The sequence below is a fragment of the Nannobrachium achirus genome, assembly GCF_963921795.1.
Source record: "Nannobrachium achirus genome assembly, chromosome: 2".
NCBI lineage: Eukaryota > Metazoa > Chordata > Actinopteri > Myctophiformes > Myctophidae > Nannobrachium > Nannobrachium achirus.
The window spans coordinates 7,146,111-7,173,149 of record NC_137811.1 but is presented as its reverse complement, the minus strand read 5'-3'; the positions used below and the strand labels follow the sequence as shown (position 1 = coordinate 7,173,149).

General features: G+C 41.6%; 3 protein-coding genes across 3 annotated transcripts; all 3 read left to right on the top strand.

Moving 5' to 3' along the window:
- Positions 1-2,100: 2,100 nt before the first annotated feature.
- Positions 2,101-3,581, top strand: LOC308295981 (zinc finger protein ZIC 1-like; the record flags this gene model as incomplete). The annotated part of the gene is made up of 3 exons (XM_080739086.1): positions 2,101-2,938; positions 3,059-3,222; positions 3,405-3,581. 3 exons carry the CDS (start codon positions 2,101-2,103, stop codon positions 3,579-3,581), a joined length of 1,179 nt encoding a protein of 392 aa, XP_080595212.1.
- Positions 3,582-6,349: 2,768 nt separating this feature from the next.
- On the top strand, positions 6,350-7,830 carry LOC308295972 (zinc finger protein ZIC 1-like; the record flags this gene model as incomplete). The annotated part of the gene is made up of 3 exons (XM_080739076.1): positions 6,350-7,187; positions 7,308-7,471; positions 7,654-7,830. The coding sequence occupies 3 exons, from the start codon at positions 6,350-6,352 to the stop codon at positions 7,828-7,830; spliced, it is 1,179 nt and encodes a 392-aa protein (XP_080595202.1).
- Positions 7,831-19,201: 11,371 nt separating this feature from the next.
- Positions 19,202-20,682, top strand: LOC308295968 (zinc finger protein ZIC 1-like; the record flags this gene model as incomplete). The annotated part of the gene is made up of 3 exons (XM_080739071.1): positions 19,202-20,039; positions 20,160-20,323; positions 20,506-20,682. The coding sequence occupies 3 exons, from the start codon at positions 19,202-19,204 to the stop codon at positions 20,680-20,682; spliced, it is 1,179 nt and encodes a 392-aa protein (XP_080595197.1).
- Positions 20,683-27,039: the final 6,357 nt, after the last annotated feature.

The following is a 27,039-nucleotide window of genomic DNA, read 5'->3' as shown; positions in this document are numbered from 1 at the left end:
TGAGGACTCATACTGGGGGAAAACCCTTTACTTGCACAGTTTGTGGTAAAGGCTGTGTTCACAGGGCTACTCTTAACACTCATACAAGGACTCATATGGGAATGCCCTTTATTTGTACAGTTTGTTGTGATAAAGTCTTTGGTCAAATGGCTGTGCTAAAAACACACGAGAACATGAGGTGCTTTAGTTGGTTGCTAAATAGTTGCACATTCTTTTGTCAGAATTCATGCTGGGGAGAAGCTATCAGGTGAACAATAAAAACACCTAAATCATTGATACTAAATCACTAGGAATCACTTAATCTGGCAATACCAATGTACCTCAATATAATAAACAATATGTTTATACGATGTATTTGTGTATGTATGAGATCGGTCATTATAGAATTGTGCATGTACAAGATAAACCAATATGCACTTCTATAATGTCCCATTTGTTTGTGCTTACCATATTAACATTGTTTCTGGTCAATTGTTACATGTGCTACAAATGACCAAGAACATCTGCAAAGCTTGTATTAACTCATTTATAAAAGGTAAAAGGTAAGACCAACACCCAGTGATGTTCCATTCTCTGGCCATAAATATTTGGAAGGCAGTGAAATTGCATGCTTCTTATCCAACTATTGAATACAAAATGTTGATTATACACCAACCCAAATTGGTTTTGTTGCACCCATTTTTTGCAAAAATATCCTGGACTAACAAGCACAACGAAAGGCGTTAACAATGCATTGTGTCCGATATCTCTACCTATTAACATGCACATCCATGTTGACATGCACAACATATGCATGTTTATCTGTAGAAGAACCGCCTTCAGCCCAATCTGAAGCTTTCCCAACAAACAAAACAAAAGGTGTTAACAATGCATTGTGTCCAATGTTTACCTATTAACACGCTCACCCATGTTAACATGCACACTCACTGTCTGATGGTCAGGTTTAGCATACTAAAAGTGGGTTATTATCATATGGATGGAATGGAATGTTTCTCTCATTCCATTGCCTGTCTGAGATTCTTCCAAAACCAGCAACTGCCATGAGCTGAACATCCCCCGATGCATGTTGTGCATTTCAACATGGGCGTGCATGTTAATAAGTAGAGATATTGGACACAATGCATTGTTAACACCTTACGTTTTGCTTGTTAGTCCAGGAATTTTATGCAAAAATGGGTGCAACAAATTGCAACAAAACCAAACTCAGTTGATGTTGTATCCTTAATATGTCCTGAATGACAGATAAAAAGTCGCAAAGAATCTTATGAAGGGAAAGTTTAGAAAATAGCCTAAGTATGACCCTACCAGATAGCCTATACAAGATATATATGTTTCACGAGGGACCCCTGTTTATAGGCTACGTATAATGCCTACAAAACATTGCAACTTTGATTAATAACTTGCAACTAAGTAGCCTATAGTGTCTCACAACACTCACACACATTCCCAACTTTGTAAAACCTTGCATTTATTTGCTGACCTTTTCTTTAAAATAGCCTAGAAATTGTTCCTTTCATAGGCTATATTAAGCCTATTGTTATTGTTTGTAGTAGCTAGCCTATACATTAATGCCTTAACAGTTACACAACTTAAATGGTTTTCAGTAGACTAAAGAATTCCTGATAATTTTCCTTTGCCGCTGAAATGTAAAATAGTTCTTGCCCAGGGGACTTTTTCAGGCCATGAGGCTACTTTCCCTGTCCTCCAAAGTCACACTGGGCGGAGTTCTATGCTAATAACATAGTACACATACCTTATTGGCTCACACAGACACAGGGCATTTGTGGGAATGACCAATCAGACACATCTGTGGGACGCCCGTTTGTTGTAAAAGGAGAGGACAGAGGTCCAAGCAGTTAGTTAATTACTCGAGCATAGACAGACATACACACAACTGAACTGAAGAGTATTCTCTGAGGCACACTGTGTTTTGTCTTGATTTGACCTAGTACAACTTGAGTAACATCTTGATTTGGACCTGCTTTTAACTTTTTTATTGGAGTTTTTATATTGCGACAGCTTTGTGCTGCGTGAGGCGTGGTTTACTGTACAGCTTAAACTAACCTCTGAATTTGAAGTAGGCCTACTATTCACGAGACAATGCAACACCAGATGGACCGAGAGTCCAGCGTCTTCATGGATTTTAACATGCCGCTTCACATGGGTGCCACACCTGCCTTCAAACTCAGCCCCGAGCACCACATGATCTCCCCCCAGGGCCACAGCGAAGCAGCGTTCGCGGCCCAGGGCACATCTTGCGCGGACTCATACGCGAGCTCCGCTCGGGATTTCCTGATGAGGAACCACTGTGGCTTTGTGGGGGAGTCCCATGCAGCGGGACCGGCCGGTGACCACCAGGTCCACCAGCACCACCTCCTCAGGACCATGGCGGGCTCTCTGCAGCAGCACCACCACGCTGGCACAGACACCCAGGGCCACGGGCACCTCATGTATCCTGGTCACCACGAGCAGGCGCTTGGAGGCAGGCTCGCCGGAGTGGGAGAACAGTTCCACCATGGAGCGAGAGGCGACCCTTATTGCCAGTACGGCGTGACCAACATGGGGACGGGCATGGCCCACCACCACCCCGAGACCTTCTTCCGCTACACGCGGCAACAGTGCATCAAACAGGAGATGGTCTGCAAGTGGATCGACCCGGAGCAGAGCGACCGGCGGATCTGCGGCCAAACCTACGGCACCATGCACGAGCTGGTCGCGCACGTCTCGGTGGAGCACGTGGGGGGTCCGGAGCAGAGCAGACATGTGTGCAGCTGGGAGGAATGCCCGCGTGAAACCATGCCCTTCAAGGCCAAATACAAGCTGGTCAACCACATCCGCACGCACACCGGAGAGAAGCCGTTCGCATGCCCGTTCCCCGGCTGCTGCAAAGTGTTTGCCCGCTCAGAGAACCTCAAGATACACAAGCGAACGCATACAGGTGAGCACAGTTCTGATGCAGCCTCATTGTTTAATGCAATGTATTTTGGATGGTTATTTGATTATTCATATAAATGTTGAGTTTGCCGCATGATTCAAATTTTCTGTGTTTCTGTCTCAGGGGAAAAACCGTTTGTGTGTGAATACTTCAACTGTGAGAGACGCTTCGCCAACAGCAGTGACCGCAAGAAACACATGCACGTTCATTCGTCTGAAAAGCCCTATGTGTGCAAGATGTGTGACAATTCCTACAGCCATCCCAGCTCCCTGCGAAAACACATGAAGGTAAACAACCTTTTTTTTTTTTGCTATTTTACGCACAAGTTTCGTCATTTCTAACAGCTTGTTCCATGACACAACTTAGACTTAACAGGACTGATGTATTGAACAGGGCTCCACTGCTGAACCTCAGTGTTCATTTAACTCTGATTGTGTGCAAATAAACTGATCTGACTTCTTTCACATAGGTTCACGACTCCACGTCCTCAAGGTCAATCTCCGATGCTTCTCCGGCGGCCAGCAGTGGCTACGATTCTTCCACTCCCACGGTGTCCCCGGGTTCGGACACGCATGGCGAAATGTCACCAGATTCTGTGGTGCTCAGGAGTTTTCACGGAGCCAACTTTAGTGAATGGTACGTCTGAAATGACACCAGCGATGGGAAGGACAGAGCAAGTGATTCTCGGAACCCAGAGACAATTAAGAGTTGGGACTGGTGCGCCAAATGCAGAATAAAAGCCTTATTTTGTTTTTTTTACACTGGAGAGGCAGGCTTCTTCAGCCAAACGGACGCTTCACGCGGTGTTTATAGCAATTATTTCCAATAAGCCATGTAAAAAATATATATATATAAAGTTCTATTGTCAGTATTATTGTATATAATAAAAATTCTGGCTATGCATGTTGTGACAGCATTGTTATAATTGTTTTATTGTGATTCATATGATGTTATTTTGTAACTGTATTATGATTCACAGTGTAAATAAAAGGAATTCACTGAATTCATCTGTTCTCGTTTGCTTCTCTTGCATTTGCTGGAATGTTCTATTGATTGGGTTTGTTTTATCACACCAAATATATTTAGTTTGAAAAGAGAAATAGGCCAAGTTATCCCAAGACCTGAAATCATCAAAACAAACACACACCATGAGTTATCACACAGGGAACGGTTTAGTTTGTACAAATTTGGTGGTAAAGACTTCAGTAGGATGGCTGGTCTGAAAAGACACATGATGATTTGTACAGGGGAAACGCCATTTGTTTGTTTAGTCTGTGCCAAAGGCTTTGTTCAATTGGGTCACCTAAATACTCATGAGGACTCATACTGGGGGAAAACCCTTTACTTGCACAGTTTGTGGTAAAGGCTGTGTTCACAGGGCTACTCTTAACACTCATACAAGGACTCATATGGGAATGCCCTTTATTTGTACAGTTTGTTGTGATAAAGTCTTTGGTCAAATGGCTGTGCTAAAAACACACGAGAACATGAGGTGCTTTAGTTGGTTGCTAAATAGTTGCACATTCTTTTGTCAGAATTCATGCTGGGGAGAAGCTATCAGGTGAACAATAAAAACACCTAAATCATTGATACTAAATCACTAGGAATCACTTAATCTGGCAATACCAATGTACCTCAATATAATAAACAATATGTTTATACGATGTATTTGTGTATGTATGAGATCGGTCATTATAGAATTGTGCATGTACAAGATAAACCAATATGCACTTCTATAATGTCCCATTTGTTTGTGCTTACCATATTAACATTGTTTCTGGTCAATTGTTACATGTGCTACAAATGACCAAGAACATCTGCAAAGCTTGTATTAACTCATTTATAAAAGGTAAAAGGTAAGACCAACACCCAGTGATGTTCCATTCTCTGGCCATAAATATTTGGAAGGCAGTGAAATTGCATGCTTCTTATCCAACTATTGAATACAAAATGTTGATTATACACCAACCCAAATTGGTTTTGTTGCACCCATTTTTTGCAAAAATATCCTGGACTAACAAGCACAACGAAAGGCGTTAACAATGCATTGTGTCCGATATCTCTACCTATTAACATGCACACCCATGTTGACATGCACAACATATGCATGTTTATCTGTAGAAGAACCGCCTTCAGCCCAATCTGAAGCTTTCCCAACAAACAAAACAAAAGGTGTTAACAATGCATTGTGTCCAATATTTACCTATTAACACGCTCACCCATGTTAACATGCACACTCACTGTCTGATGGTCAGGTTTAGCATACTAAAAGTGGGTTATTATCATATGGATGGAATGGAATGTTTCTCTCATTCCATTGCCTGTCTGAGATTCTTCCAAAACCAGCAACTGCCATGAGCTGAACATCCCCCGATGCATGTTGTGCATTTCAACATGGGCGTGCATGTTAATAAGTAGAGATATTGGACACAATGCATTGTTAACACCTTACGTTTTGCTTGTTAGTCCAGGAATTTTATGCAAAAATGGGTGCAACAAATTGCAACAAAACCAAACTCAGTTGATGTTGTATCCTTAATATGTCCTGAATGACAGATAAAAAGTCGCAAAGAATCTTATGAAGGGAAAGTTTAGAAAATAGCCTAAGTATGACCCTACCAGATAGCCTATACAAGATATATATGTTTCACGAGGGACCCCTGTTTATAGGCTACGTATAATGCCTACAAAACATTGCAACTTTGATTAATAACTTGCAACTAAGTAGCCTATAGTGTCTCACAACACTCACACACATTCCCAACTTTGTAAAACCTTGCATTTATTTGCTGACCTTTTCTTTAAAATAGCCTAGAAATTGTTCCTTTCATAGGCTATATTAAGCCTATTGTTATTGTTTGTAGTAGCTAGCCTATACATTAATGCCTTAACAGTTACACAACTTAAATGGTTTTCAGTAGACTAAAGAATTCCTGATAATTTTCCTTTGCCGCTGAAATGTAAAATAGTTCTTGCCCAGGGGACTTTTTCAGGCCATGAGGCTACTTTCCCTGTCCTCCAAAGTCACACTGGGCGGAGTTCTATGCTAATAACATAGTACACATACCTTATTGGCTCACACAGACACAGGGCATTTGTGGGAATGACCAATCAGACACATCTGTGGGACACCCGTTTGTTGTAAAAGGAGAGGACAGAGGTCCAAGAAGTTAGTTAATTACTCGAGCATAGACAGACATACACACAACTGAACTGAAGAGTATTCTCTGAGGCACACTGTGTTTTGTCTTGATTTGACCTAGTACAACTTGAGTAACATCTTGATTTGGACCTGCTTTTAACTTTTTTATTGGAGTTTTTATATTGCGACAGCTTTGTGCTGCGTGAGGCGTGGTTTACTGTACAGCTTAAACTAACCTCTGAATTTGAAGTAGGCCTACTATTCACGAGACAATGCAACACCAGATGGACCGAGAGTCCAGCGTCTTCATGGATTTTAACATGCCGCTTCACATGGGTGCCACACCTGCCTTCAAACTCAGCCCCGATCACCACATGATCTCCCCCCAGGGCCACAGCGAAGCAGCGTTCGCGGCCCAGGGCACATCTTGCGCGGACTCATACGCGAGCTCCGCTCGGGATTTCCTTATGAGGAACCACTGTGGCTTTGTGGGGGAGTCCCATGCAGCGGGACCGGCCGGTGACCACCAGGTCCACCAGCACCACCTCCTCAGGACCATGGCGGGCTCTCTGCAGCAGCACCACCACGCTGGCACAGACACCCAGGGCCACGGGCACCTCATGTATCCTGGTCACCACGAGCAGGCGCTTGGAGGCAGGCTCGCCGGAGTGGGAGAACAGTTCCACCATGGAGCGAGAGGCGACCCTTATTGCCAGTACGGCGTGACCAACATGGGGACGGGCATGGCCCACCACCACCCCGAGACCTTCTTCCGCTACACGCGGCAACAGTGCATCAAACAGGAGATGGTCTGCAAGTGGATCGACCCGGAGCAGAGCGACCGGCGGATCTGCGGCCAGACCTACGGCACCATGCACGAGCTGGTCGCGCACGTCTCGGTGGAGCACGTGGGGGGTCCGGAGCAGAGCCGACATGTGTGCAGCTGGGAGGAATGCCCGCGTGAAACCATGCCCTTCAAGGCCAAATACAAGCTGGTCAACCACATCCGCACGCACACCGGAGAGAAGCCGTTCGCATGCCCGTTCCCTGGCTGCTGCAAAGTGTTCGCCCGCTCAGAGAACCTCAAGATACACAAGCGAACGCATACAGGTGAGCACAGTTCTGATGCAGCCTCATTGTTTAATGCAATGTATTTTGGATGGTTATTTGATTATTCATATAAATGTTGAGTTTGCCGCATGATTCAAATTTTCTGTGTTTCTGTCTCAGGGGAAAAACCGTTTGTGTGTGAATACTTCAACTGTGAGAGACGCTTCGCCAACAGCAGTGACCGCAAGAAACACATGCACGTTCATTCGTCTGAAAAGCCCTATGTGTGCAAGATGTGTGACAATTCCTACAGCCATCCCAGCTCCCTGCGAAAACACATGAAGGTAAACAACCTTTTTTTTTTTTGCTATTTTACGCACAAGTTTCGTCATTTCTAACAGCTTGTTCCATGATACAACTTAGACTTAACAGGACTGATGTATTGAACAGGGCTCCACTGCTGAACCTCAGTGTTCATTTAACTCTGATTGTGTGCAAATAAACTGATCTGACTTCTTTCACATAGGTTCACGACTCCACGTCCTCAAGGTCAATCTCCGATGCTTCTCCGGCGGCCAGCAGTGGCTACGATTCTTCCACTCCCACGGTGTCCCCGGGTTCGGACACGCATGGCGAAATGTCACCAGATTCTGTGGTGCTCAGGAGTTTTCACGGAGCCAACTTCAGTGAATGGTACGTCTGAAATGACACCAGCGATGGGAAGGACAGAGCAAGTGATTCTCGGAACCCAGAGACAATTAAGAGTTGGGACTGCTGCGCCAAATGCAGAATAAAAGCCTTATTTAGTTTTTTTTACACTGGAGAGGCAGGCTTCTTCAGCCAAACGGACGCTTCACGCGGTGTTTATAGCAATTATTTCCAATAAGCCATGTAAAAAAAATATATATATAAAGTTCTATTGTCAGTATTATTGTATATAATAAAAATTCTGGCTATGCATGTTGTGACAGCATTGTTATAATTGTTTTATTGTGATTCATATGATGTTATTTTGTAACTGTATTATGATTCACAGTGTAAATAAAAGGAATTCACTGAATTCATCTGTTCTCGTTTGCTTCTCTTGCATTTGCTGGAATGTTCTATTGATTGGGTTTGTTTTATCACACCAAATATATTTAGTTTGAAAAGAGAAATAGGTATGGGGTTATTTTTAGGACAAAACAAATTCGTATTCGTACTTTGCCTTTTTTTTACTCGTAAACATTTTTACCAAAAAAACTATACGTAAACAAATTAATTGGAAAAAAATATCCGTAAAAAAAAAAAAAAGTATGAATGTTTTTGGGGAAGCTGCAGTGATTATAATGCCAAAACAAAAAAACAAGACAAAATACGAATATTTTCTTACTGATTTACGAGTTGTTTTGTTGGTTACTTCATCACGAATGCTTTCATCATCTCACGCACACGAATCTGTATCACGCGCACACGAATGCGAAACGGCCAATAATCACGTGATCGGCAGAGAGCCAATGGGGGTGCGGCCTTTCCACTAGCCAATCATAATTCTCCATTGTTGGCAGCGGTTGCCATGTCTGGTAAAAGTGAGTAATCTGTTGTTTATGTTCCTAACATAATATGCCCTATATAAAACCTATATCCACACGATATTTGTTTTTAAACTATTGACTAAATTAACTAATCAATCATTTTTATACATTAAATAAAATAGAAATGCATATATTATTAATACACACGATAAAAGCACTGATAAAGGTCACTTACAGATGCTGCAAATCAAAACTAGACAATTAACCTTACCTCCGGCCCTGACCTTTTTACTGTAAATACAATATTTATTGTTTCTTATTTTTTTCTTATGATTGATGATACAATGTACACAATAGCCTAATGTTTTTTATTATTCTGTCATTTAATGTTGTAGGAATTGATAGATAGGCTACCTGCAGTGTAAAAAAACACCCCAAAATATTTTTTATTTCTCTTTTTAGTTGACCTTGTATCACTGAACTGTAGCTGTCTTGTACTTTTCTTTTTAATACTTTTAGTATAGATCTTGATTGCCCAATAGTTAGAGGGGGGAGGGGCGGGCGCGGATGTGCGGTCTCGGTACTTCCGGTTCATCCACAGACTGCGTCGTGCTGTTAATTTTCTCCGTTAGATAAAAATGCTTTCTTTTCACCTTTTTCTACTTTTATCACTTCTCAAAATACGTTTTATTTGGATGCTTCATCTTTTTACCGTTCATTTTTTTTGTTAGTGTTGTCATCGGTTTTTATTTATAAAGGGAAACAAGATATGTATGCTACAGTCTTCACACAGCAGAGCAGACAGAGAGAGGTAAGATAAACGCTATTATTATCATAAAATACAGCAATCTATCTAATAAAACGTTTGTTAATTGTGCTTAGCAGTAGTGTCTTTTAGTGTTTGGGCCGGGGTCTTTATTTGATGTAAAGAAGAAAGTTTAATATTAACGCTAGCCTCATTAGCATCTTAGCTCCGTCTATAATAGGCTACGGTTCTCTAAGTGGGGTCCGGGGACCCCCAGGGAGTTCCAGGGGGTCCCCAGCTAAATTATAGTTAGGAACCAAATGGACCCTTAGGGGTATGTAACTGTACAAATCATTTGGTTCCATGTGTACACTCTGAGTTATGCTAACGTATGATTTTACAATATAAGTTGGGGTCTCAGAGATACAAATGGTATTAAATGGGGGTCAGTAGCCTAATGGATGTCAAACTGGGGGTCCTTGAAATTAAAATGGTTGGGAATCACTGCTAGAGCCGTAAAAATGTTCTCTTATGGGGTCACTGGCCTAAATGGGGGTCAGTGGGAATGTGGGATAATACAAGTCAATTCTTATGTTCACGATTGTGCTTGGCGTCGTGTGAATTGTTATTATTCAAGGAAAGTATTGTTCTCTGATGTTTGTGTTGTCTGTTCTCTGAACAAGCAGCGTCGTACACTGATTTTGCTTCAAACATGGTTCGCCTCCGTCAACCCACCGCAACTGGCGTTATCGATCAAATAATTTGCCATGTGGTTTTCCATTTACCTTTACCTTATACCTTACATTAAGCTGCCAGCACAACAACTTCTATGGAGTGTCCATGGAACCAAATGGACCCTTTACGGTCCATTTGGTTCCATCTGGACACAAACGTACCATTACATTAAGCTGCCAGCACAAGAATTTCTATGGAGTGTCCATGGAACCAAATGGACCCTTAACGGGTCCATAAAGGGTCCATTTGGTTCCATCTGGACAAAAACGTACCGTTACGTGTGGTAAAAGTACTCAAATGTTTTTACTTTAAGTACAAATATCAATAATGTAATGTAGAAATACTCTGTTACAAGTAAAAGTCTGGAATTCAAAATGTACTTGATAAAATGGCTAAAGTGTTGGCATCAAAATGTACTTAAAGTGCCAAAAGTAAAAGTACTCTATGCAGAATGTCCCATTTCAAATATTTTGAAAATGGCAGATCTACATGCTCACAATGTGTCGCACTGTGAGCTTGCATTGGAGTAAAAGTACTCCAAAGGCACTCAGCTTGTTGTGTATTAAAGTACAATAATTTTGATCTGTGATATAGAGGAGTACAAGTATTGGAAATTGGAAATAATTCAGCTTGTAGTGGAGTAAAAGTAAAATATTTGGATCTGAGATATAGTGGATTAAAAGTATTGGAAATTGATAATACTCTAGTCAAGTACAAATACCTCAATATTGTACTCAAGTACAGTACTTAAGAAAATGTACTTAATTACTTTACACCATTGTGTTACCCTTGATTTTAACCCTGTATTCTCCTTTTATTTCCAGTATAACATTTCAGGATGATGTATTCTATGGAGGAGCTGTGTGCTTTGGTTAGCGTCAAGTATGTCAGGGGCAGACATGACGAGGCAGAGACTGTACTAGAGAGCAGTGAAAGCAGCGAAGAAGGTTTGTGGGATAAAAAAAAAATAGAAAGAAAAATAGGAATAAGTCAGCTCAGTTTAATGATGTGTGTAGTGATTCTGGCTGTGGTGCAACTTGTGTGTTTAATTTGGAAATCAAAGTGTTTTAATCATGAATTACAATAATTAGCTGCTGTATTCAGTGTTCTAATGATAATCTGTATCTTTGACTTTCCAAGATGCACATGATTGTGTGACACAATCATGTGCATCATGAAGTTGATGCTGCCAGTGCTGGGTCAGCTGTTTTGATTCAATCTGGGAGTGAAGGTATGTGGTGTGGTGTGTTATGAATTACTAGCCCTTACCCGTTCAAAGATATGAGCTCCGAAATGATGTGCAGTGTGTGGGTTATGGGATGTGCATATGTGTATATGAGGGATGGAAAGTAACTTTAACTGGTGCTTGCATGCTAATATGTAGGAGCATCAATGTAAGAAATACCCGTTCCATTTAACGGCTACAGAGATACTGTGTACCGATCTGCATGATTTTTGGACAACATCTGTAACAGTGCCAGAATCAGAATCATACTGTACATGACCAGAAAGCGCCTCATACTTAATGTGAGAACATCTCATATTTATTTTCTGTTCTTTAGGTGCAGACAGAGTTGAGCCGGACTCAAATGTGGAGGATGAAGATTCTGAAGGAGTTGAGGATGACGACGCAAGTGGGGACGAAGAAGGTTTGTGTACAACCAGGCTTAAGTCAGCCAGAGCAAAGAATGCAAAGTCCTAGCAACACTGAATTATGTCAACGTGTGCATTCTGTTTGTTCCTCTTCTTTCCCAGATCCGCTTGATCGAAACTGGACACCTGACACGTGACCAACATGGTGATTCTCCTGGTGAATCGGAATCTGGAAATGAAGGTGTTGTCATTATTAATATGGACACATTGATGCACATGTGTGTAATGTAGTATCTTGCATGGTGCATGTTTGCTATTTAACTCTTTTCTTTCAACTACACATCCATACAGTACACATGTACATACCCACACAGATGTGCACGCAAGGGGCTGCACAGATACACACAGAGAGACTCGCACACTAATGGTCTGAATGACACATTTTCTCTCTTTTTGTGACACAATATAGGACTTGAGGTGGAAGAAGACTCCTCAGGTGTTGATGCTGGTCTCTGTAGGAAGAGGAAAAATCCAGAGGGCTGGAAGAACAACATCCAGAAGAGGCGTAGAATGATAGGCCAGTCATATCTCGGGAGGAAGAATCGAGAGTCAGTGTTAAAGGAGGGAAGAAAAATGGGTGTGTCATGTCAGTCTGCAGCCTGCCACAGGTCCAGTAAACTGCACTGCAGAGAAGTGGAAGAGTCGAAGCGAGAAGAGATCTTCAAGTACTTCTGGGAGAAATTAGACTGGCGTGAGAGGAAGATTTATGTTGCATCATTGGTAGAGGTGAGCAGTGTAAAGCGACGGAGGACAGGAGCAGAGAAATCCAGGAGGTCGGCATCCATTTTCTGTCACCTTGTCGTAGATGGCAGGAGACTCAGAGTGTGCCAACGCATGTTCCTGTCAACCCTAGGCTTGAAGCAGTGGTCTTTTTTGAAGTGGGTAGGAAGAAGAGGGAAAAGCCCTACTGAGGAAGATAAGCACTACTGCCGGTCCTCGTCCTCTAAGATGTTAGCCTGCTTCCAGACCAGAGACCCCGCCCACTCTCAGATTGGACTCTTTCTCTGGTCTGGAGCTGAGTACAGGAATCACTTTTTATTTTCGGCTGCTCCAATGAGCGCGGGGGGTGGGGGGTGGGTCTAACGAATATCCAATGCGCGCAGCAGTTGAAACGATTCAAACGAAGTTCACACACAGGCAGGCTGAGGAAGGCACACACACACACACACGCTGAGTTCACCAAGCTGTTTATGTTGATTACATGTTTCTGGTTGCAGTTCTGTCACTGGCACAGACAGAGACACACACACACAATCACACACACACAGTCCGCGACCGTGCGTCGCGTCCACCGTGCGTCTCGATCACCGTGCATCGCGATCACTCGCGCGCGCACGCTCGCAAAAAAGTCCCTCCCTGTAAATTGCTTAGAATAGAGCACAGTTTCAGACTAAAGCGTGAGCTGAGTCTGAGATCAGGCTACTAAGATCACTGGGTGAAAAGAGAGATTATCTGACATATACTGGTAGATTATATGACCAATTTTGTACCAGTATACTGGGCATATACCCACATTATTGGACGTTTTCAGTTCAAGAGATTTTCAGGCATATTCCCCTGTAAACTGCAAATAATAGACAAAGGCACACCAGGGTGTGCCTTTGTGTGCCTTTGTCTAGCTGGGCGCAGAATATCACCTATTATTTGCAGTTTACAGGGGAATATGCCTGAAAATCTCTTGAACTGAAAACTTCCAATAATGTGGGTATATGCCCAGTATACTGGTACAAAATTGGTCATATAATCTACCAGTATATGTCAGATAATCTCTCTTTTCACCCAGTGGATGTACCTGGAGCCTGTGTTCAAGTCCATCAATCACCTCCATGCAGAGTATATCCGTTCCAGTGCAGACCATGGCATCCAGGCGCTGTCAAGGCAAGTGTTCACCAGAATGTTTAAGGACTTGAATTACTCTCTTTTTCACCCGAAGAAAGACCAGTGCGATACCTGCTGTGCGTTCAAGGCTGGGAACATTGAGGCTGCCACATGGAAGGAGCACTGCAACAAAAAGGACACTGCACAAGCCATGAAGCAGAAGGACAAAGACGAGGCAGGTGAGAAGACCTTGGTGACATGCATGGATCTTCAGGGGCTCCTGCTCTGCCCCAAGCTACAGGCCTCATCCCTCTATTTCAAGACCAAGCTCTGTGTCCATAACTTTACCATGTATGACATGACTTCACATGATGCATCAAATTACTTATGGCACGAGGGTGAAGCTGGTCTCTCTGCCAACGAGTTTGCTTCGTGCATCGTGCACTTCTCGAAGAACATCCCTCTTATGATGAGTACATCCTGTGCACAGTGTGATTGAGAGAAGACTGAGGAACAGAGACATCTGCATTCCAGCTGAGTATGTCGTTGCCATCCGGGAAGCCCGTACCAATCCCAGGCCATACCAAGTGAAGTATGTAGACCACACTTTCTTCAAAAACTTCAGCCAGGTGAACCTCTGCAAAGCCATCCGCCCGGGAAAGGTCACTGGGGATCCCACCGTGCATGACCTCCGAGCAATCGGGTATTTGAATACATAATAATGACATAGCTGCGGAAACCAAAACAAACATTATTTAATGATTATTAAAACCTGACTTTTCTCCCCTGTACAACGTTGATGGCAGTATGGAGTACAAGATCGACCACTCAGACGCCTGGAAGCCCTACGAGTCCCCATCACTGAGGAGGAAGAGCAACATCACCACAGTGTCCCCACTCTACACTTGCCGCCGCACCATTAAAGCGATGAACTTCAAACATCTGCAAGAAATGAAGCAGGTGTTGCCCAGTGATTTCCATGGCTTCTACAACGCCCTCCGCTATGAGCACGAGGAGTGATGGTTTCTCTGTTTTTCTCTCTCTCCGTCTGACATCACCACATAGAATCGCAAACTTGACTGAATGGACACCTTTACAAGATTTCATATTTAGATTGTAATTAGAGAAAAGACAAGATGAGTGTTAAAATGTGTTAATTTTCTTCTATAATTTTAGCGATTTTGATTACATTGCTTTCAGTGCTTGGGGACATGTGTACAATGGCTAAATATGTATTTTTAGATACAATAAGTCCATTCAAAAAGAGGCACCACAATCTTTCATGGGCAGATGTTACTTATGGGGGCTAGTAGTGTCACTGTAAATTGTAATAAAATAAATTGCCAGCTTATTGTGTCTAAAAGGACACATTTAGGCACTTGCACACATGCACTGAAATAAAGTATTTAAAATCGCTAAAACAATAGAACTAAATGAAAACATTTAACTCTCCCATCTTTGCTTTTCCCTAATTACAATCTAAAATTATGAAACCTTGTATGATATTCTTGCTCTGGGGTGGCATCGTTACCAAAGTTCCTAATTCCCACTGGGTTCATGTTCCTCCCTGCCTGGACAGGTGTTATGTCGACAAGTGTTCTGCTCAAAGTGTCCTTCTCCCTCATACAGTCTTCACTACCTGGAATCCAGCACACAGTGGTTAATGTGTTTCATGTGTGCTCTGTTACTGTTTAAAAATAGTTTAGGGCAGTGCAATGTTTATGTATTTGCTTATTTGTATTCTTATTTATTTGCCCATTTCTAATATAATTACAGCGGAATGCACTTTTGAGATGTTGAAATTTTACACCACAGTAGGGACATCTATCTTCATTGTTGAGGTCTGTGAGATTTGACATTGTCTAGGAGTCAACTTAGCCAATGAGTCTAGCCTTAGTAGGTTGAAGAGCGTTGTAGAGCTGAACAGACACTTAACCTATGGTCCTTCCATTTTCAGTTCTATGTAATGCCCTTTCCAGGCACTGTATTACTGTTACAACACCTACATTAGAAATACTGAAACCCTCCTCCAAACATCCTTTACATCTCTAAACAATCACATCGATAATTTTGTACAATTAATTCTGCAAGTTCTATTATAATTAGTTTTCATGTAGAAAGAAGCTAACAAATAAGATTCAGCAATTGAACACATCATTGAAACGGGGACTCAGCAGGAAAATCTGTTTGATTAACTTGGTTGCCAAACACTGTGGAGCCACTGTCTAATAAAATATAATTCTGTGCAGTTGTATTTGACTATTGTAGCATGTTTTCCTTCCAGCCTAAAGTTGATCTTGGTCATCACTGTCTGCTAACATCAATGTGAAATAACCTATTGTACATGAACACGTATTTAGCTTGGTTATAACATCAGAGGGTCTGCTGGTAAGTAAATAAATTACATTAGGAATTGATTGCATTCTTTATTAGCAAAATGTTCATTAATCCAGGTTGTACAGTCAAAGTTGTACTGTAATCTGTTATGAAACACTGTTCATCATAGTAACTAGTTTGTTTTGGCCAAAGGGTCTGTTTTTGTAATCATCCATTTCACATTTCATGGATGCTATGTACATTAAATGACAGAATAATAAAATACATTAGGCTATTGTGCCCATTGTATCATCAATCATAAGAAAAAAATAAGAAACAATAAATATTGTATTTACAGTAAAAAGGTCAGGGCCGGATCAAGGTTAATTGTCTAGTTTTGATTTGCAGCATCTGTAAGTGACCTTTATCAGTGCTTTTATCGTGTGTATTAATAATATATGCATTTCTATTTTATTTAATGTATAAAAATGATTGATTAGTCAATTTAGTCAATAGTTTAAAAACAAATATCGTGTGGATATAGGTATATTATGTGAGGAACAAACAACAGATTACTCACTTTTACCAGACATGGCAACTGCTGCCAAGAATGGAGAATTATGATTGGCTAGTGGAAAGGCCGCACCCCCATTGGCTCTCTGCCGATCACGTGATTATTGGCCGGTTCATTCGTGTGCGTGAGCGTTTCATTCGTGTGCGTGAGATGATGAAAGCATTCGTGATGAAGTAAACCAACAAAACAACTCGTAAATCAGTAAGAAAATATTCGTATTTTGGCTTGTTTTTTTGTTTTTGCATTATAATCACTGCAGCTTCCCCAAAAACATTCATACTTTTTTTTTTTTTACGGATATTTTTTTCCAATTAATTTGTTTACGTGTAGTTTTTTTGGTAAAAATGTTTACGAGTAAAAAAAAGGCAAAGTACGAATACGAATTAATTATGTCCTAAATATAACCCCATAAATAGGCCAAGTTATCCCAAGACCTGAAATCATCAAAACAAACACACACCATGAGTTATCACACAGGGAACGGTTTAGTTTGTACAAATTTGGTGGTAAAGACTTCAGTAGGATGGCTGGTCTGAAAAGACACATGATGATTTGTACAGGGGAAATGCCATTTGTTTGTTTAGTCTGTGCCAAAGGCTTTGTTCAATTGGGTCACCTAAATACTCATGAGGACTCATACTGGGGGAAAACCCTTTACTTGCACAGTTTGTGGTAAAGGCTGTGTTCACAGGGCTACTCTTAATACAAGGACTCATATGGGAATGCCCTTTATTTGTACAGTTTGTTGTGATAAAGTCTTTGGTCAAATGGCTGTGCTAAAAACACACGAGAACATGAGGTGCTTTAGTTGGTTGCTAAATAGTTGCACATTCTTTTGTCAGAATTCATGCTGGGGAGAAGCTATCAGGTGAACAATAAAAACACCTAAATCATTGATACTAAAGCACTAGGAATCACTTAATCTGGCAATACCAATGTACCTCAATATAATAAACAATATGTTTATACGATGTATTTGTGTATGTATGAGATCGGTCATTATAGAATTGTGCATGTACAAGATAAACCAATATGCACTTCTAGAATGTCCCATTTGTTTGTGCTTACCATATTAACATTGTTTCTGGTCAATTGTTACATGTGCTACAAATGACCAAGAACATCTGCAAAGCTTGTATTACCTCATTTATAAAAGGTAAAAGGTAAGACCAACACCCAGTGATGTTCCATTCTCTGGCCATAAATATTTGGAAGGCAGTGAAATTGCATGCTTCTTATCCAACTATTGAATACAAAATGTTGATTATACACCAACCCAAATTGGTTTTGTTGCACCCATTTTTTGCAAAAATATCCTGGACTAACAAGCACAACGAAAGGTGTTAACAATGCATTGTGTCCGATATCTCTACCTATTAACATGCACACCCATGTTGACATGCACAACATATGCATGTTTATCTGTAGAAGAACCGCCTTCAGCCCAATCTGAAGCTTTCCCAACAAACAAAACAAAAGGTGTTAACAATGCATTGTGTCCAATGTTTACCTATTAAAACGCTCACCCATGTTAACATGCACACTCACTGTCTGATGGTCAGGTTTAGCATACTAAAAGTGGGTTATTATCATATGGATGGAATGGAATGTTTCTCTCATTCCATTGCCTGTCTGAGATTCTTCCAAAACCAGCAACTGCCATGAGCTGAACATCCCCCGATGCATGTTGTGCATTTCAACATGGGCGTGCATGTTAATAAGTAGAGATATTGGACACAATGCATTGTTAACACCTTACGTTTTGCTTGTTAGTCCAGGAATTTTATGCAAAAATGGGTGCAACAAATTGCAACAAAACCAAACTCAGTTGATGTTGTATCCTTAATATGTCCTGAATGACAGATAAAAAGTCGCAAAGAATCTTATGAAGGGAAAGTTTAGAAAATAGCCTAAGTATGACCCTACCAGATAGCCTATACAAGATATATATGTTTCACGAGGGACCCCTGTTTATAGGCTACGTATAATGCCTACAAAACATTGCAACTTTGATTAATAACTTGCAACTAAGTAGCCTATAGTGTCTCACAACACTCACACACATTCCCAACTTTGTAAAACCTTGCATTTATTTGCTGACCTTTTCTTTAAAATAGCCTAGAAATTGTTCCTTTCATAGGCTATATTAAGCCTATTGTTATTGTTTGTAGTAGCTAGCCTATACATTAATGCCTTAACAGTTACACAACTTAAATGGTTTTCAGTAGACTAAAGAATTCCTGATAATTTTCCTTTGCCGCTGAAATGTAAAATAGTTCTTGCCCAGGGGACTTTTTCAGGCCATGAGGCTACTTTCCCTGTCCTCCAAAGTCACACTGGGCGGAGTTCTATGCTAATAACATAGTACACATACCTTATTGGCTCACACAGACACAGGGCATTTGTGGGAATGACCAATCAGACACATCTGTGGGACACCCGTTTGTTGTAAAAGGAGAGGACAGAGGTCCAAGAAGTTAGTTAATTACTCGAGCATAGACAGACATACACACAACTGAACTGAAGAGTATTCTCTGAGGCACACTGTGTTTTCTTGATTTGACCTAGTACAACTTGAGTAACATCTTGATTTGGACCTGCTTTTAACTTTTTTATTGGAGTTTTTATATTGCGACAGCTTTGTGCTGCGTGAGGCGTGGTTTACTGTACAGCTTAAACTAACCTCTGAATTTGAAGTAGGCCTACTATTCACGAGACAATGCAACACCAGATGGACCGAGAGTCCAGCGTCTTCATGGATTTTAACATGCCGCTTCACATGGGTGCCACACCTGCCTTCAAACTCAGCCCCGATCACCACATGATCTCCCCCCAGGGCCACAGCGAAGCAGCGTTCGCGGCCCAGGGCACATCTTGCGCGGACTCATACGCGAGCTCCGCTCGGGATTTCCTGATGAGGAACCACTGTGGCTTTGTGGGGGAGTCCCATGCAGCGGGACCGGCCGGTGACCACCAGGTCCACCAGCACCACCTCCTCAGGACCATGGCGGGCTCTCTGCAGCAGCACCACCACGCTGGCACAGACACCCAGGGCCACGGGCACCTCATGTATCCTGGTCACCACGAGCAGGCGCTTGGAGGCAGGCTCGCCGGAGTGGGAGAACAGTTCCACCATGGAGCGAGAGGCGACCCTTATTGCCAGTACGGCGTGACCAACATGGGGACGGGCATGGCCCACCACCACCCCGAGACCTTCTTCCGCTACACGCGGCAACAGTGCATCAAACAGGAGATGGTCTGCAAGTGGATCGACCCGGAGCAGAGCGACCGGCGGATCTGCGGCCAGACCTACGGCACCATGCACGAGCTGGTCGCGCACGTCTCGGTGGAGCACGTGGGGGGTCCGGAGCAGAGCCGACATGTGTGCAGCTGGGAGGAATGCCCGCGTGAAACCATGCCCTTCAAGGCCAAATACAAGCTGGTCAACCACATCCGCACGCACACCGGAGAGAAGCCGTTCGCATGCCCGTTCCCTGGCTGCTGCAAAGTGTTCGCCCGCTCAGAGAACCTCAAGATACACAAGCGAACGCATACAGGTGAGCACAGTTCTGATGCAGCCTCATTGTTTAATGCAATGTATTTTGGATGGTTATTTGATTATTCATATAAATGTTGAGTTTGCCGCATGATTCTAATTTTCTGTGTTTCTGTCTCAGGGGAAAAACCGTTTGTGTGTGAATACTTCAACTGTGAGAGACGCTTCGCCAACAGCAGTGACCGCAAGAAACACATGCACGTTCATTCGTCTGAAAAGCCCTATGTGTGCAAGATGTGTGACAATTCCTACAGCCATCCCAGCTCCCTGCGAAAACACATGAAGGTAAACAACCTTTTTTTTTTTTTGCTATTTTACGCACAAGTTTCATCATTACTAACAGCTTGTTCCATGACACAACTTAGACTTAACAGGAGTGATGTATTGAACGGGGCTCCACTGCTGAACCTCAGTGCTCTGATTGTGTGCAAATAAACTGATCCGACTTTCATCATTCTTTCACATAGGTTCACGACTCCACGTCCTCAAGGTCAATCTCCGATGCTTCTCCAGGGGCCAGCAGTGGCTACGATTCTTCCACTCCCACGGTGTCCCCGGGTTCGGACACGCATGGCGAAATGTCACCAGATTCTGTGGTGCTCAGGAGTTTTCACGGAGCCAACTTCAGTGAATGGTACGTCTGAAACGACACCAGCGATGGGAAGGACAGCGCAAGTGATTCTCAGAACCCAGAGACAATTAGGAGTCGGGAATGCTGCGCCAAATGCAGACAAAATGCCTTATTTTATTTTTTTATACTGGAGAGGCAGGCCTCTTCAGCCAAACGGATGCTTCACGCGGTGTTGATAGCAATTATTTCCAATAAGCCATGTCAAAAAATAACCATAGTGTGTTTTATAATGTTCTGTTGTCATTATTATTAGCTATAGTCCAAATTTTGGCCAAGCATGTTGTGACAGAGCATTGTTATATTTTTTGTAACTGTATTATGATTCACTGTGTAAATAAAAGTAATTTACTTCATTCATCTGTTCTTGTTTTCTTCTCTTGCATTTGCTGGAATGTTCTATTGATTGGGCTTGTTTTATCACACCAAATAGTTTGAAAAGAGAAATAAGCCAAGTATAAATACATTTCAGCCATGCTGGTTATTTTTTTCCCCATTGGCTATATTGCGGGCCACAAACGTAATGTAGGTCTACACGATTGTGTCCTAAAATGGATTCAAGGTTTACATGTTTTCGGGAGTAAATATATTTGGTTGTGTTAATCACTGTATTCGCATAGTGTAATATACAACAGACAAGTTTTAAATAGGTTGCAATAGAATAGTGTAATTATATTCTAACTATTTGTAAGCAAAACATATTCAACTGGCAGCCTCAAATTATGTGTAACCTAATGTATAGGCTATAGGTCAACACAATTAGATTTGGGAGTCCATGACAAAGCGCATAATGTCCTGTCTGGTCACACAAACTTTCACACTTACAGGCTATTTATATGTAAAGCATGTAGGCTAATTGTTGGAAAACAAACAAAAAACGAAACAATTAGAGCATCAAATCTACAGTGTACCAGTTTATAGCTTTTTTTCCTTTTTTTTCTCTTTTCGTTTCATCTCTTCCAATTTAATGTATTGTATGTAGTCCTATATGAGATCGAGATCTCTCCTGATTGGATAACGTTTCCACCAGGAATCCGGACCCATTATGATGTTATTTCTGCTTCAAAAACGCAGAGTTCTTCATGACTTTTAAGGCTGCATGGCTTAAACAAAGTCGTTTAGGCAAGAATCTCAAATTAGCTCATAATCATTGTGTTCATTTTGCTTTAACAATAACATGCGCGTAAATTTGTGTTTTATTTGGAAGCATATTTATACTAACCTGTTTATACACAGGCAAATGTATTTCCTAATCAATTACTCAATTGCTAGTGTATATCCTAGCCTATACTGTGGATACAATATGTTGAGTTATAGCCTATAGACCGTGAATAGAAAGAACACTTCCACAGATCAGTTTTGCAACCTTTTGGACATTGTGTCCACTTGCATTCATTCATTCCATAGACAGGTTCATCCCCTGAGCTGATTTTGACATCACAATTTGGTATTTGATTGCTGCAATGTTTAGCACTTTATGTTGCATATATGGTATAATTAAACAAAACATGATACATTATAAACTCAACCATGAGTACCCTGTTTGACTGGGTGTTATATTGTTTAACGAAACAGTGCCAAACGCCTAACCATCTAAAAAAAACTAACTATATTTTCACATCATTGACAGGATCATTAATAACTAATTCAATATTTAATTCAACACAGTGAACATTCTGTTTAACAGAGTGACATTCAAAAGCATAAACGTCTGCACAGTTCAAAAGAATAAAAGTCTGCACAACAGCATTGCTCCCAAATTTAGTTTACTTTAAAACAGAACAACTTACTTGGTACAATGTTTGTCCACAGTTATTCATTGGTTGTCTGATTGGCCAGTCTTCACTTTTACTGGCAGTTCTGCCTTGGTGCCGTATGCCATGTACATAGTAATACAGTCAAGCCCCACAGTTATTGTGGGGAAAGTAAACAACTTAAATAGTTAAAGGAGGTGAACCACATGTGGTTTGATAACTGTCCTGTAAGGACAGGGTTTGCAGAGAGGTATCAATCCTCAAATCAATCTATGTATTGTCCCCCTGTATGACTCCTCATGTGTCTATTCAGATTACCTTTGTTAATATGGCCTTTGCCACAAACCATGCATGTAAAGGGTTTTGTGTGTTTTTAGATGACTAATTTGACCACAGCCTCTCCCACAAACGGTACAAGTAAAGGGTCTTTCCCCTGTTTGTTTCCTCATGTGTATTTTAGATGACTATTTTGACTACAGCCTTTGAAGTGTACAAGTAAACTGGGAATTCCCCTGTGTATCATCATTTGTGTTCTAAGATTACTAATTTGACCAAAACCGTTGCATTTTTACTGTGTAGCATCTTGGGAAAGTAAAGTTTCAGAAAGATATTGCATGCAGTGATTATAAACATATTTTAGCACATCTAAGTTTCTTAAAGAAAGAGATCCCCCTAAAAAGTGTAAAATAAGATTTATCAGGTTTAATACATGTTTTAATAAGCTTTCTTCAGTCAGGGCCTTAGAGTAAATATATGATCTGCTGTTTCATGAAACTCTGACCTGATATTGGACAGTTAGCTTCAGTATATAACAACGGTTAGATAGTAGAGGTAGGGGGAATCGTATGTTTAACTAACTCAAGTTACTGTACATTGACTTCATTATATTTGCAATAAAGCTACTGTTGATTGCTTCATTAAAACATTTGTAATTTACAAAGGATGGTAAAGTTCTCGTTTCAAAACAGCAATGTTTTTCACCAAAGTATTTACAGGTTTTCCTATGTGCATACTGTCTGCATTGACCCTCACAGCATGTTTAGAATAGGGCTATTTAGGCCTATTGTGTCCTATCTGGACATAACAGTCTATACCATTTGCATTGCAATTGACCTCTATCTGGACATGGTGTGTATGTGTGAAGTGGTGTGTTCAGGTGTGATCTGCATTACCATTGATGGAATGTGGGCCTAGTGTTGATATTCGTACTAAGGTTGACATGGGGATACGGTTGATTTACTCACAATAGTTGATGTGGAGATTTTATATTGTAAATTTGTAGAATGTTCCAGGAATAATCTTACATGCCAGAATATTTCCTTGTCAGAGAAAGTGAAGTTACCACTGGTCTTAATGCATTAGAGAAAAGGGTCTCTAATGCTATAGATTGCACACAGTTATACTGTCAGTTGTAACGATAGGTATCCAACTAGGTTGTAACGATAGGTATCCAACTGTTATTGTGAGTGACTCTAATGAAATTCAAAAATTAAATGCATTATAAAGCAATAAGCCACTAGCTGTTGTAGTTGACCGAGTATTGTATGGCTGATAGTGCAGCAATATTTAACCCTGCTAAGATCTTAGTGACAGTAGTTATTAAAGTGCTTAGTGGTTCAACCTTTTCAGGCTGTGACCCCCCAGAATAATCATATTGGAACTGGGGATTCCCCACCCTGACAGCCCATATGGTTTAATAATCGTATTGATCTTATTTCATCAAATGTAAACATTTGTATTTAATGATTTTCCCTGTTGAAATAAATTGCAACAGAGAATGTGTTTTAACTGCACACATTTTATTTGTGTTCATTCAATTCCAGCAAACAGAATTAGATATTAGTTCCACCTATGGTTGTGCAAAACAATTCATGTTCCTTACATTTAAAAAAAAAAAACACATTATATAAACCTGTATTGTGTTGAATTAATTGAGCAAGAAGAAGAGGAAACATATTTTACCTTTTCCTTATTTAAGAAAAAGTCAAGTATGGGCCCATCTGGCCCATATGTTTAGGGCAAACAGAAGAAAATCTACCACCATCAACTATAAAAAACAGCCACTGTCACTGTCTCCAAAGGTTATTTCTTTAAACATTTCCTTTAAAGCTATACTATGTAACTTTTTTTAATAAAACAAATCTTAAAATTGTCCTAATTATTAAATCGCTTTTTAGAACACCCACTCTGTTCATTTCAGCTCCCAAAGCCTTTTCTTTATATGTGTTCTACTGAGCCCTGGTGGCCGTGACCGGGGCTGTTTTTCCCCGGGCAAAATTACGTCATATGCATCATTCTGTACACGTGTCTCCCTACCGGCCAATCAAAGCCCAGATCATACACTGCCGAGCTCTTCAGGAAGTACACTGCAGTGTTCACACTGGGCTAGGAGTTTAGCATGTAACTCCCCAACCGAGGCTCGTAGAGGGACACGAAATACCTCTATGGATAGGTCTCGGCGAGGCAAGGCAGACGCGGTGGTCTGAAAGCCCGGTCCGCGGCGAAAAACGGCCGAAAAATCAGACGCGACCGTGGTTTGCTCTACCGCTACTGACCACTAGTTGAGCAACTTACACAGTATAGCTTTAACTGAAACTTATATAGTTAATTATAGAACCGTAAGTAGTTAAACTCCTTATGTGCTGAATCAGTGCAGGAGGACTCAGTGAGCTGCTGTTGTGTGTCTGCCACTGCAGTGGAACGGAAGTGAGGACCAGAGAGCTCATCCCACAGTCGTTTCTTGATCTTCTCACTCCTGAACATGTGCTCTTTGCGCTTCACCAGGCCATCCACCACTGAATGGTACAGCTGCTGGTACTCTGCCACGCTGCGGCCGTGGATCAGCAGGCCTGGAGCATCTGAGGCAACACTTATAAGTGTCTCCCGTCCAGGGGAAGAGATCTGGGGCCTAATGCAGCATTCTGGCAGGACAGCAGCATTCTGGGTGAATCGTGTCTCCAGAGGCTCATAAAAGTCACCCAGACTCTCCTGCTCTGCATGCTTGGTTGGTGGTCTGTTCAGTCGGATCGGCAGACCTGGATCATCTGCACATTCTGGGGCAACACGTAGAGGTTTCTCCTGTTCGGGGGAAGAGATCCGGGGGGCGAGACGGGGCTGAACACAAACTGAACCGTCTCTCTCTGAGCATGGTGGAGGGGAGGATGTTGTAGTTTTCCAACCACAGGGAGAGGGTGGCCACCTAAAAGTGGACCATGCGCCCGCCGTTACATGTGTCTCCATTTGGGAAGAGATTTGGGGGCTGAGGGAGCATTCTGGAAGGACAGCAGGAGTCTGGATTAATGACGTCATCAGGGGCTTCTTGAAGGCTCTCAGACTCTCCTGTTCTGTGTCGCTCTTCCTTTTTTGCTGCTCTGTCAACCTAGCCTGTAAAAAACAAAGGTGAAAACAGGTCATCGTTAGTCAAGGTCTGGTCAGTAATTAAACTGAAGATGTAGTCTTCCATGATCTATGTATGCTATATATGGAATGTGTGTGTGTGTGTGTGTGTGTGTGTGTGTGTGTGTGTGTGTGTGTGTGTGTGTGTGTGTGATCTAATTAACTTACCACTTTTCCTTTCACCAAAGGCTTAGCTGGTGGTTGCTTTTCAAGGTCTGAACACTCTTGCCACAGTGATGAGGATGTTGCTATGGGCATGCTCCAGCTGATTTCCTCTGTTTCATCTAGCTCTGCCCAAAATAGTTTCTCCATCTCTTGCAGCTCTGGCATGACCCCCCAACTTAACCTGAATTATGAATAGATGGTGGTTAGTCTCTGTGATTTGACTTTGCACCTGGACTAAACAAAACAAAACAGCAATACATTTAAGTAACAGACATAATTGAATGGTTCTCAAATTAGTTAAAATGTACAAATGGTACCAAATGGACCCATGTGGGTTTATTTGGTTCCATGTGTACACTCTCAGAGTTAAATCAACACAGTTAAAATGTACAAATGGTACCAAATGGACCTGTGTGGGTTTATTTGGTTCCATGTGTACACTCTCAGAGTTAAATCAACATAGGTAGACTGACACATCAAATGGGTTCTTGAATGAAAGAAAGGGTTTAAGAACCATTGATAAACTCACCCAATGCTTAGCTGGTGTTTGGGTTTCAGGGTAAGAGGCTGAACGCATTAGCATCTGCGAAGATGTTCTGGTTGAAGATCTGCAGCAATTAAATCTAGCACTGCTGTTCATGATAACAAACTGTAAGGCGTCCTCTGTCTGGATAACAAGCTGTAAGGTGTCCTCTGTGTGCTCTGTCTTCAGGTGTTGTGATGCTTTGCAGATTGGTGGTCTACTTATAGCCCACAATGGGTGTGAGGTTTGGTATCACCCCCATTCAAATAGCCAATTGGAGAAGAGAACCACATGCTAATGCAAATAGGTGAAATGATGATGGGCGGCTGATGACAATGAAACGTGTTAATGGTCACTCATTGTCTGTTATTTAATGAGATCTCCTGGTTTCAGAAAAACTACATATCAAATGACTACCATTATTAGCAGAAGACTAACTGACCCTGAAAGGTGTATTCAGTGATAATGAAAGTGGCCGGGGGTCATCTTGTCCCTTACTGGCCTTACAGCGAGGAAATGTTTAGTTTTTTATAGA